Source organism: Hyperolius riggenbachi, chromosome 11 (assembly GCF_040937935.1).
Source record: "Hyperolius riggenbachi isolate aHypRig1 chromosome 11, aHypRig1.pri, whole genome shotgun sequence".
Lineage (NCBI taxonomy): Eukaryota > Metazoa > Chordata > Amphibia > Anura > Hyperoliidae > Hyperolius > Hyperolius riggenbachi.
Window position 1 is genome coordinate 28,859,279 of NC_090656.1, and position 12,669 is coordinate 28,871,947.

A 12,669-nucleotide genomic window follows, 5' to 3' on the forward strand; every position below is an offset into this window, starting at 1 on the left:
ATCACTTTCTTGAGGTCATGCCACAGCATCTCAATCAGGTTGAGGTCAGGACAATGGCTGGGCCACTCCAGAAGGTGTATTTTCTTCTGTTTAAAGAAACACTAAAGCCTCTTAAAATCCCACTTTTTATTCAACATTTAACTTCAGCACTATAAGCCAAGCTAAAACGCTGCATCCCCACAGCAGAAAGCTGTTTAGAAAGCCCCTAAATACCGGGGCAAAATCCACGACTTTCTTGTTCGTGGATTTTGCTGCCTGGGGAGGCAGAGCTTAGCGCTGTAGCTCTGCCTCCATTAGCATAAATTACCGCTGATCGCCGCCTCTCCCCCGCCCCTTTCAGTGAAGAAAGAGATAGGGGCAGAGAGAGGCGTTGATCAGCGGTGATTGATGCGAGTAGAAGCAGAGCTACAGCCCTAAGCTCTGCCTCTACTGTGAAGTGATCCCCGCACTTAGCCCGGGGGATTTGGGGGTTTTCTAAACAGCTTTCTGCCGCGGGGAAGTTAAATGTTGAATAAAAAGTGGGATTTTAGGAGACTTCAGAGTCTCTTTAAGCCATTCTGTTGTTGATTTAGTTCTATGCTTTGGATTGTTGTCCTGTTGCAACACCCATCTTCTGCTGAGCTTCAGCTGGTGGACAGATGGCCTCAAGTTATCCAGCAAAATGTCTTGATAAACTTGGGAATTCATTTTTCCTTTTTCCATTTATCCAGCAAAATGTCTTGATAAACTTGGGAATTCATTTTTCCTTCGATGATAACAATTCATCCAGGCCCTGACACAGCAAAGTAGACCCAAACCATGATGCCCCCACCACCATACTTCACAGTTGGCATGAGGTTTTGATGTTGGTGTGCTGTGCCTCTTTTTCTCCACAAATAGTGTTGTGTGTTTCTTCCATACAACTCAACTTTAGTTTCACTGTCCACAGAATATTTTTCCAGTACTGCTGTGGAACATCCAGATGCTCTTTTGCAAACTTTAAACATGCAGCAATGTTTTTTGTTTTTTTTGGACAGCATTGGCTGTCCTCCCATGAACTCCATTCTTGTTTAGTGTTTTACGTATTATAGATTCGCTAACAAGGATGTTAGCATATGCCAGAGACATTTGTAAGTATTTAGTTGACACTCTAGGATTCTTCTTCACCTCACTGAACCTTCAGCGCTGTGCTCTTGCAGTCATCTTTACAGGACGGCCAATCCTAGTTAGAGTAGAAGCTTATAGACAATTTGTCGTACCGTGGACTGATGAACAGCAAGGCTTTTGGAGATACTTTTATAACCCTTTCCAGCTCTATGCAAGTCAACAATTCTTAATAGTAGGTCTTCTGTTAGCTCTTGTGTGCGAGGCATCATTCACATCAGGCAATGCTTCTTTGGAAAAGCAAACCCAACGCTGGTGTGCATTTTTCTTTATAGGACAGCGCAGCTGTAACCAAAACCTCCAATCTTATCTCATTGATTGGACTCCAGCTGGCTAACACCTCACTCCAATTAGCTCTTGGAGATGTCATTTAGTCTAGAGGGTAACATACTATTTCCACCTGCACTGTGAATGTTTACATGGTGTGTTCAATAAAAACATGGAAACATTTAATTATTTGTGTGGTATTAGTTTAAGCAGACTGTGATTGTCTATTGTTGTGACTTAGATGAAGATCAGATCACATTTTATGACCAATTTGTGCAGAAATCCAAATAATTCCAATGGGTTCACATATTTTTTATTGCTACTGTAAATAAAAAAATAATAATATCCTGTACACTCCTACTGTCACTAGCTGAGGTGGGGTGACAGCACTCATGCATCCCGACATGTTTCAGCCCAGCCACCATTCATCTCAGAAGTGTGGGGTCTAGTGGCCTCCAATATCCCACCGATGTTCTCTGTGGCTGGACAATGATAACAGCTGTACATCCACCTACCTGCAAGTTAAAGTTTGGCAAGAGAGATCTAAAGAAGAGAGACAGGGTTCCTTCATTAGACGGCCGGTTTGTCCTGCAGAGAGGGGGAGAAACATGAAAAACAGAAACTGAGAAATATGGGGAATATTCTTCCTTGTCAGGAATAAACAAGTTTACTTGTGAGATACAGGTTTCTGAAAGCGCTCTTTGATAGAGTCTATATAGTCCAAGCGTTACAAATAGTTCTTATCTTCACTTCAATACATATAATCCTCTCACCAGATGTTGTTGCTGATTATATTATAGATCAGCAATGACAGCATTAGTTGATGTCTCAATCTCCACCAGAATCCACGTTCTCCAAGATGTGAATTATCTCAAAGAAATGTATATGGAACAAACATAGCGTAAAACAGTCACATGTAGTGTGGTAATCACCGTGCACTAACACACTGTGTATGCTTCCACCCCACGCTTATGAGCAAATTATACGCTCACCATATATTTATGCTGTCCGCATAGACCAGCTAATGCGCTTGTAATTGGTTAGTCTCTCCTATAGAAGTGTAAGCGCTGCCCTCACTCCACTGCGATGTATCCAAGTTGCTATGAACTCAAATCAATAGAACAAACATAGCGTGATCCAGTACACGATATACAAATCTACTCCTTCACCTCAGTGCAAACAGCAGACCACCAGTGCTCCTAAACATGCATATAGTAACAAGTTGCGCTCACCGCATAGAATGGCTGACCTCCAGATGACCAGCAATAGCATTTATGTGTAATCTTCTATGGACGCTGCCATATGCAAAATCTGGTTTCCTCCTTAAACTCAAACAAACATTTGCAAAGTGTAATACTGTTTTATTTGCATAAAAAAAGTTTAAAAATTGCACTCACAAGGATAAAAATCATATGTGCATATCTCAATCAAAGTCCCAGGCTCACCGCCGCTGCAGCTTGTAGATGCGTCTAACCCGTCTGCCGAAAGCCACGCCCTACCGGTTTCGTCATGTATGACTCACAAGCTCCTGATGAGTCATACATGACTAAACCGGTAGGGCGTGGCTTCCGGCAGACGGGTTAGACGCATCTACAAGCTGCAGCGGCTGTGAGCCTGGGACTTTGATTGAGATATGCGCATATCATTTTTATCCTTGTGAGTGCAATTTTTAAACTTTTTTATGCAAATAAAACAGTATTACACTAGGCAAACGTTTGTTTGAGTTTAAGGAGGAAACCAGATTTTGCATATGGCAGCGTCCATAGAAGATTACACATAAACGCTATTGCTGGTCATCTTGAGGTCAGCCATTCTATGCGGTGAGCGCAACTTGTTACTATATGCATGTTTAGGAGCACTGGTGGTCTGCTGTTTGCACTGAGGTGAAGGAGTGGATTTGTATATCGTGTACTGGATCACGCTATGTTTGTTCTATTGATTTGAGTTCATAGCAACTTGGATACATCGCAGTGGAGTGAGGGCAGCGCTTACACTTCTATAGGAGAGACTAACCAATTACAAGAGCATTAGCTGGTCTATGCGGTCAGCATAAATATATGGTGAGCGTACAATTTGCTCATAAGCGTGGGGTGGAAGCATACACAGTGTGTTAGTGCACGGTGATTGCCACACTACATGTGACTGTATTACGCTATGTTTGTTCCATATACATTTCTTTGAGGTAATTCACATCTTGGAGAACGTGGATTCTGGTGGAGATTGAGACATCAACTAATGCTGTCATTGCTGATCTGTAATATAATCAGCAACAACATCTGGTGAGAGGATTATATGTATTAAAGTGAAGATAAGAACTATTTGTAACGCTTGGACTATATAGACTCTGTCAGAGAGCGCTTTCCGAAACCTGTATCTCATATCCTCATTAGGTTGCTTATACCCCCCATATCTGAAGCGATCCAGGTCTATTCAATGGGATTGTCTCATTTGGGGTGGGTCTGCCCAGGGAGGAGCGCTCTATCCACTGTGTACATAAAAACAAGTTTACTTGTAATGACCTACATTGCAGTAAATTATAATATAGCTAACTGTTTCAATGCAGCTCAGCCATGGAAAATGACACCAAAGGGTCCAATTTGATACACCTTTTTTCTACTAAGGTTTCTCCTAGGAGATAATTTTTATCTTCTGCTTAAAATAACTTTTCAGCACTCTGCAACTGTAAAAGCACCAAAAGAACTGTCAAAATTGTGCCGGGTATTTTCTTGCTTGCTGGTGGCTTAAAAGGCATGTGGAAATATTGGCTAGGTCCTAGGAGAAAAAGTTAATTTTGCATATGGGTCAGAGGCCCCAAACTTTTGGCAAGCGGTAGACTTTATCCAAAACTGAAAAGCAAATGTATGCAGCTTGTCCATTTTCAAGTTGCATAAATTTACATACAAAATTAGCATAAGCATGCATCAACTCCTAATTATTTGCATCTCATTGACCATCCCTAATCGAAACCCACCCCAAGAATAATGTACTGTCTGCTCCTGTTCTGCTACAAGATCAGTGGGAGCCTTGCTGTATCCGTGCCCAGCCTCCCGACATACAAGACGCAGGAAGGAGAACTCCTATTGGTGGAGGAGAGCAGAGCTTTCTGAGAAGTAAATTTAGGTCAGCCCAGCTGTGACATGCTAAAAACAGGAGGTGGCCACACATCCGTATGTTGCAATTTTTACACATTCGTGTGACTGTTATGGTTATGAGGATTCCATAATAGGATAATACAATTGCTCCTGACGAAGCAAACCTGCGAAACCAATCGGGCGGGTGGACATAGCCTGTGCAGCAGGGGTGTGTTTTATGTGCAATAAGGTTCCTGTAACACAAACCAGGATGTGAGAACTACTTCATGTACTGTATGAGGTTTTTTTAATATTAAAAAACATTTTTAATAGTACGCACTTTGCTTTTTATTTAAGGTTCCTATTACATTTATGATCTGCTGGATATGGAGCAACATATAGCTCAATCACTGGCTTGATTAACCTGATATCCACAAGCAGAGGATTCTGATAAAATGTATTGAGTCCTTGTAATCTGGATCTTAAGGGTTCGGTTCCCACGTGCAGCAGGTGCAAAAAGCTCTGTGGATGCGAACTGCTGTTGCACGTCCCTGCTGTCTGTTTTGCATCTGCGACGCTGTTGTGTCTCCCGGTTCCACCGCTGCTGACTCCGCTCGGCCCCGAACCTCACAGACAGGAGGCTGGCAGGAGCTTGGGGCTCCCCATAGAAACATAATGGACCTATTCTCCCTAGCAACAGGGAGAATGTTTAATGATACATCATGAACCAATGAGAATCTTCCCTATTACTGAGAATTTCCATTGGTCGCTTGCAATCCAATAAGGATCCCTATGCTTGTGCCCGGCACCGATATGCTCACCGGCTTAAAGAGAACCTGTACTGAGTAAAATTATTTAAAATAAACACATGAGGTAACTTCAAATGAACATTACATAGTTACCTTGCCATCAGTTCCTCTCAGAAGCTCACAATTTTCTTCTTACAGTGATCCCTTCCAGTTCTGACAACATTTTGTCAGAACTGAAATATATCAGTTGCTGTCAGTTACAGCTGAGAGGAGAACTGATGTGTCCATGTTTGCCTATGGCTCAAGTGGGCAATGTTACAGTTTAACAATGTGCTGACCAGGAAGCTGTTATGGGGTAATAGCCATTTTCAAAATGGAGGACGGAGAATTCCATTGATCACAGTGGACAAACAGGATGCAGGAGAGGAAAAATAGATTGAGGAGTAGACTAAACAGGAGGTAAGTATAACTTATGTATGTTTATTTTGACTTTTAATGTTCAGTTCAGGTTTTCTTTAAGGGCTGAGCAGAGGAGTCTGCAGCGGCGGAACCACAGGACACGCGAGTCTTGGCATGGTAGCTGTTGAACACGGAGATCGAAGGGGAGGCAGCGACCTGCCTAGTGAGAACAAACACTGTCCGAAACAGGCTGTCTGCATTTGGGGCTGATGTGGCTCAGTAAAATTTAAAGCTATAGGCTTACTATCTATACAACAGCGGTTCTGGATGCAAGCCTGGCTTCAGGGGCATAAAGAGATCATTTGCATATTCAGTAGTGGCATTGTGGGAAACCACACATGTTCACTTTAAGCTGAAATATTGCAAATACCTTCTGTTTTAAAAAGGCTTTTGCTGTTCTCATGGGCTTTGTGCTGGTGCCCTCGTTCATTCCGAAAAATGCAGCAAGTTTGGATTCTGCGCTCAGCTTGTCTCATAGTGGAACCTATTTTTGCATTAGGCTTCCTCTGCTTAGAATAGCTTGCGAGAACTTACCTAACAGGTATGTTTTTGTAACAAGTGGGAACTGAGTCTGAGCCTTTACCCTTCTATGGTGATCACTGTTGGGATTGTCAATAAGCTTGAATAGCTTCCATAGCTATGCTGGTTATCTTCTTTTTTTACACAGAAAGAGTTGTTGCTTTTGTAAGACTTCACTGTGTTTAATGGAAACAGGTCTTCCAAGAACTTCCCATGGTGGCTTAGTGGTTAGCACTGCTCTCTGCGTTCTTCTTGAGAAAAATACCCACAGAAGCACGTAATAAACTCGATCAGGTGACAAACAGAGCTGATGATTTGCGTTCTCCTTGAGGAGAATACCCACAGAAGCACGTAATAAACTCGATCAGGTGATGGAATCGGAAGTCCCAGAAGTCTCTGATTGGTCTCTCAAAATGAATGAACAATGTCTCGGCTCATCTCATATTTTTCCACACATAATATGCTTTGCTTCGTATCATAAATATCACAAATCCTGTGTTTTAAAAGCAATAAAAATCTAGTATGCTGCACTGATTTAATACGGTACTTTTGCCCAGCCTGCTGTGTATTCGTGTTCACATCCGCACACGTTCCTCCAACACTCATGGGATCCCAAACACTATAAAGGCCCTTTCACACGGGCAGCTGACAAGGCATGAAGTCAACGCCTGTCAGCTGCTCTTCTGCACTGGCTGGGCGCTTGTTAGTGCCTTGTACCGGTATTTGTACAGGTGGCTTCCCACAGAGAGAGATCTGAGCACTGCTGCAGTCGCGGTCAGACTCGACATGCTGTGTTACTCTGCCACCCACTAAGACCACGCGTGTCAATGCTTAACATACGTGGTGTTACAACCGCTGCAATTCGGCTGCATTTAATTTGACCCGAATTGCACTGGCGGGCAGCAGACGGGAGGCTGAACTGCTCGGCAAACGTGCAATTCAGCTGCCTGTCTGAAAGGGGCCTGCTTCCTGCAATTTAGCCGGATAGGTGAATCAACAGCACTATTTCAATCAAATTTATGACACCAATAAGAAATAGAACATTTCCCGCACTCCTGACGATCTGCTGGATACACGTGTCGGAGGGCATGGTCCAGGTACTTGGAAAGGGGCTCAGTGATCGAACCCCTTCCCAAGACGATGGGCCGGCCGGGGGGATCCACCAGAAACGTATGCACTTTGGGCAAAAAATAGATGACTGTTTTTTTGGGGAAGGGTTGATATAAATCTTCACCCAATTTGGGACTAAGGAAAACCACCTTGCACCCCAAACTTCAATAGCCCTCTCAATTTTTGCTGATAGGTGAATGTAGGATCATTCTTCAACTCGACATAAGTAGAGGAATCATTAAGCTGTCTCAGCTTCTTTCACATAATTCTCGGTGGCTAGCACTACAATGTTCCCCCCCTTTTGAGCTTTTATTATTGTTAAGTTGGGCCGGGATTTTAACCACCTAACTGCCCTCCATTCTCTAGGGGAAAGATTCCGTTTGTCCTCAGGGTACACTAACGCTTTTGTTTCTTTAAGGACTTGCTTTTGGAATATATCTAAAGTAGATCCTGCTAACGGTGGAAAGGGTGTGACAGATTTACAAGCTCTATACTGTGACACTGATCCCTGACTCTCTGACTCCATCCTATTGGTTTCTGCCATAAGGGATTGTAAATCATTTAAGACTAAACAATCTCCAAAAGTCCAATTTGGTTGGAAACCAAGATGACCAATTCCGTTTTCTTTTTCAGTGACAGGATTGCCACCAAACATCCTGAAAATGTTCATGTTCCTGATGTTTCTGTATAGATCAATCTCAAAACAGGTATAATCAAATCTCCCAGAGACTACAAAGTTCAGGCCCTTTTCTAACACCTCCACGCAGGCTTCCGGTAAAGCAACTCCTGATAGATTGATCACTTGTAATTTATCTAGTGTCTTTAGATTCTATTAGTCCTCGATCACTGTCAGACCCTTCCAAGACACTGTTTTCGAGTTGTGGTCCTCGTTTCCTCCTACGCCCTCTCCTTATTTTCTTCCCCCTAAAGGGACAGATCTAGGCTGTTTCCCTTTGTTATCTCCCTCTGACTCAGATCCAGAGGTCCAGGTTCCTCCTTTGGGCTTACGTGGCTTTCTCCTCCTATTACTCTTAAGGCCAATACACACGTCGGATTTTTGCAAACGACTCGTCGTTTGAACGTTCCGTCGTTCGCACGTCAAATCCGGCGTGTGTACAGACTATCGTTCGGGTGATAAGACTGGTTTTCAGCGATCCGCCCGGCGGATCTCTGAAAACCAGTCTTATCACCCGAACGATAGTCTGTACACACGCTGGATTTGACGTGCGAACGACGGAACGTTCAAACGACGGGTCGTTCACAAAAATCCGACGTGTGTATTGGCCTTAAGGTTTCAATTTTGGTTTAACTGGAACCCAGTCAAATATATGACCGGACAGGAAATCGTCTCGACCTCTCAAATACTTGTTTAATGTGCAGCACCGTTTATTGTTCATTAAATTGCTAGTCCCAACTTCAATCTGCTGGCTGACATGAATTAGTACTGTTCTGCCCCTCACTATTAGCCAATCAGAGAATGACAAAATCATTGCGTTTCACGGTGGATTCTTCTTCTGGGGAATTTCTCTGGACTAATTTGATCATCTCTGCTCATAGCAGCCTGTTCAAAGGAGGGAATGTACTGTTTTCATACAGTAATGAAGAAACTCACTGATGTGCACTGCAAATAATTTTGCTATGGAAGAGAAATCTAATAATAATAATAATAATAATCTCCAAGCTGGCTGCTGTGTGCCTGTATTTCTTCTGTCCTGCCCTGCTCTGATTGGCTGCGGCGCTGTCTCTGTCCTGCCCACACTTGCGCCCTCCTGCATTCATTCATATATGATTTACTGACTGATTCCCAGTCTGACATTTTTTAACAGGCGGTGGCATCTTTAGTGCTGGCAATCTGTTCTGAGTCCAATAGAAAAAACACCTGGTGTCCCACAGTGCACTGGGAGAAGAAGGGTGCATAGCTAATCAGCCTAGGCTTGACATCACTAGGACGTTGCTATGGAAGAGAAATCTATAAATAGTAATCTCCAAGCTGGCTGCTGTGTGCCGGTTTGTTCTTCTGTCCTGCACATGTCCCCTCCTGCCCTGATTTGCTGTGTCGCTGTGTCCGTCTGGCCCATACATACGCCCTCCTGCGATTGGCCATGGTGCTGATTGGATGGCTTGTGAGACATCCAAGATGGCCCCATCTATTTAGATGTTGCACGAACCATCCAATCAGCAGAATCAGACCAAGTCGTGTTTGGATAATAAAATAGATTCAGATCCTGTTTCTGCTGATTGGATGGTTCACGCGACATCCAAAGAAATGGTGCCAAGTATCCCCGCGCAGTGCATCACACGCCACCAGCTAGTAAGATATAAAAGTTCATAGCACAGTGTGAAACGTATACAGCGCCTATATCAGGGCTTTTCAACCTGTGGTATGCGTACCACCAGTGGTACTTTACTGTTGGCCAGGTGGTACGTGCTGGGTTTGCCTGCCACTTAATTGCCCACCTGAGACTTGTCCTGGACCTGTCTTCCCAAACTTCTACTCCCCTCCCCATATGCTGCCCTGTGGCATACTTCAGACTTCATATCAGCACAGGAAGGGCTACTTCCTGTATTTGACGTATAAGCGCTGTCACTGTGCACCGTTTGCCTGGCCGTCGCTTCACTACAGCCGGGTTACCGCCGATCTGAGGTCTGAACTATTCCAGATCTGAGTCGCGAGCAAGGGGGAGCCAAACTTTGTGTTGAGTCACTGCCCAGCACTCTGGTGGTGGGGGAGGCTACCTACATTGAAGCTCTGGTTCCTAAAGAGGCTTCCTCCTTCCTCCTCAGTAGAAGGGCATCCAGAGCTGGGACCCCCTGAAGAGCTCCTTGTCATGCGCGCATGCACAGTAACGGCTCTACGCTCTGGTGGAAACACGCGAGCCCAATCGGGTCCGATCTATTGCGCAGGCACACTGGTGGTACTTGAACATTTTCAGGCGATAAAAGTGGTACAATTAGTGGTTGAAAAGCCCTGGTCTATATGGTCATGAGGCAATCTACAGATAGAGCCAGGAAGGAGCAAAAAAACAGATGTGTTACCTCTCAGGTCTTGTGTATGTCACGATGGAGTCCAGAGGGGGAAGAGGATCAAAGCCAAGCACAGGTTGTGATGTCACTTCCTGCAGACAGGAAAAAGCATTACAAAGTGTTACACACAGTGTCACACTGGCCATTATCCATCACCTGACTAGCATGTACAAGTAATTTTCTCAGGAAAGCATGCAGTGTCACAATGCAGGTCCGTGTCAGAGACCAATAAACCTGGCTAGATGATACAGCAGAGCATTCATCTCCAGTGACGGAGGGTTCGCTTGTGAAAGTGTGACGGGAACTTTGCATCCACATAACTCGAATATTATGATGCGCAACTGATGAAAGAGCAGAGTGTACTAAGGAGCGAAAGAGGGAACTCCCAGGAAAGGGGCAGAAACAAAAAAGATATCTGTTGATCAACAAGTACAGTACATACATAAAGAGGAGCTACTAGAAAATCTCCCATCCCTTCTCTAATTCAAGTCATTTCACAATGTTTACCAATAAAGCTTTCTCAGACCTTAAAGTGAACCTCCAGACTAAAAATCTACTCAGCACCACTGAAAAGGCTTGTTGTTTCTTTAACAGTTTCACAGCATCAGAACTTTGTATTCCTTACCCAAGCCTCATTTTTAGCTGCACAGAAGAAAACTGCCCGGGCATTTTTCCCCTGATGCTGTGCAAAGCGTGATGGGATTTCGGATGTTGTTGTTCACGTTCTGCTGTTTTGGCGCAAACTTACTTTTTAAAATGTTGAATTTGAGATTTGAATCCTAGCGTGCGCAGCTGGGAGGGGTGATCAGGACACAGGACAGTTGGAACTGTGTCTCATGCTCCCTGTCACCTCCTTTCAACCAAAAAGATGGCTGCTCCCATGAAAAAGATGGTTGCCCCCATGAAGTCACAAACATTTGCCTGTTCTTTTAAAACAGCGTGGGTAAAAGAATATATTACCTATCTATTTTAATTAACATAACTAATGTAACTTAATGACAGTATGTTTGTTTAGGCTGAAGTTCATCTTTAAAGAGGAATGGTAGTGAAAATAGTAGAAATTGTTTTTTTTTACAACCTTTATTCATAAATAAATTATTTAGTCAGTGTGTGCCCAATGTAAAATCTTTTCTCTCCCCGATTCACATTCTGAAGTCATTTCAAACTAGGGGGGGGGGGGGGGGGGTAATCCTCACAAGTTTGCCTCAGGCAGCAAGTCTAGAACTAGCCCTGCCCAAAGTGCACTGGGAGAAGAAGACTGCATAGCTAATTAGCCTAGGCTTGACATTCCTGGGAGGGCGGGGTTAAACACCAATATACATGTGAGACTCGAAAAATTTGAATATTGTGCAAAAGTCTATTTATGTCAGTAATTCAACTTAAAAGGTGAAATTAATAAATGAAATAGAGTCATTACATGCAAAGCCAGATATTTCAAGCCTCTATTTGTGATAGTTTTGATGATTATGGCCTACACAGTTAATGATAACCCCAAAAATTTAAATCTCAGACCATTAGAATATTGTGGAAAAACCTTGTTACTCTTACCGTTAACGGTATTTCTTCCAGTCCCTCAGGATGGCCTCAAAATGAGAGATTCCGTGCCCCTCCCCCTAAGGAAACACAAGCCAATTAAAAAATGACAATAAATAGCTCCACCTCTTCCCCCTATCTTCAGTTTAATGTATAGAGAAACACCCTCTAAATAACCAATTCTAAAAACTTTACTAAAGCCCAAAATATGCATATTCATATAAAGCCAACTAGTAACGTACACTTTCATACTTACGCTTTCCCTATAGGGCGGGAAACCCAGGCCATCCTGAGGGACTGGAAGAAATACCGTTAACGGTAAGAGTAACAAGGTTTTTCTTTCCAACGTCCCTCAGGATGGCCTCAAAATGAGAGACAAGCGAGAAACTGCTTACCTCTAGGGTGGGACTACTGCCTGCAGCACTTTCCTACCGAACGTTTGATCCTGATTTGATAAAACGTCCACTCTGTAGTGCTTAATGAAGGTATTTGGAGACACCCAAGTTGCTGCTCTACAGATTTGTTCCAAGGATGCGCCTGCTCTTTCAGCCCAGGACGTAGATAATGATCTTGTGGAATGAGCCGTCAATCTTTCAGGTAGTGCTTTGCCATTGTTTTTATATGCCATAGCAATTGCTTCTCTAATCCAACGTGAAATAGTTGATTTTGAAGCCTGTAACCCTTTATTTGGACCTGCAAATAAAACAAACAAATGACTCGATCTTCTGAATTGTTTCACCGTAGTCAGGTACTTAAGAATCGCTCTTCTTACATCAAGACAGTGTAATTCCTTT

At 43.4% G+C, this 12,669-nt stretch overlaps 1 protein-coding gene across 1 annotated transcript in view; it reads right to left on the minus strand.

Annotated features, from left to right (window-relative positions):
• TCF25 (transcription factor 25) overlaps positions 1–12,669 on the minus strand; it is a 77,192-nt gene that overhangs the window by 1,912 nt on the left and 62,611 nt on the right. Inside the window, exons 16-17 of the mRNA XM_068261437.1 lie at positions 10,355–10,434; positions 1,926–1,998 (exon numbers count right to left, since the gene is read on the minus strand). Coding sequence (XP_068117538.1) covers positions 1,926–1,998; positions 10,355–10,434 — 153 coding nt within the window. The remainder of the gene's footprint in view (positions 1–1,925; positions 1,999–10,354; positions 10,435–12,669) is intronic.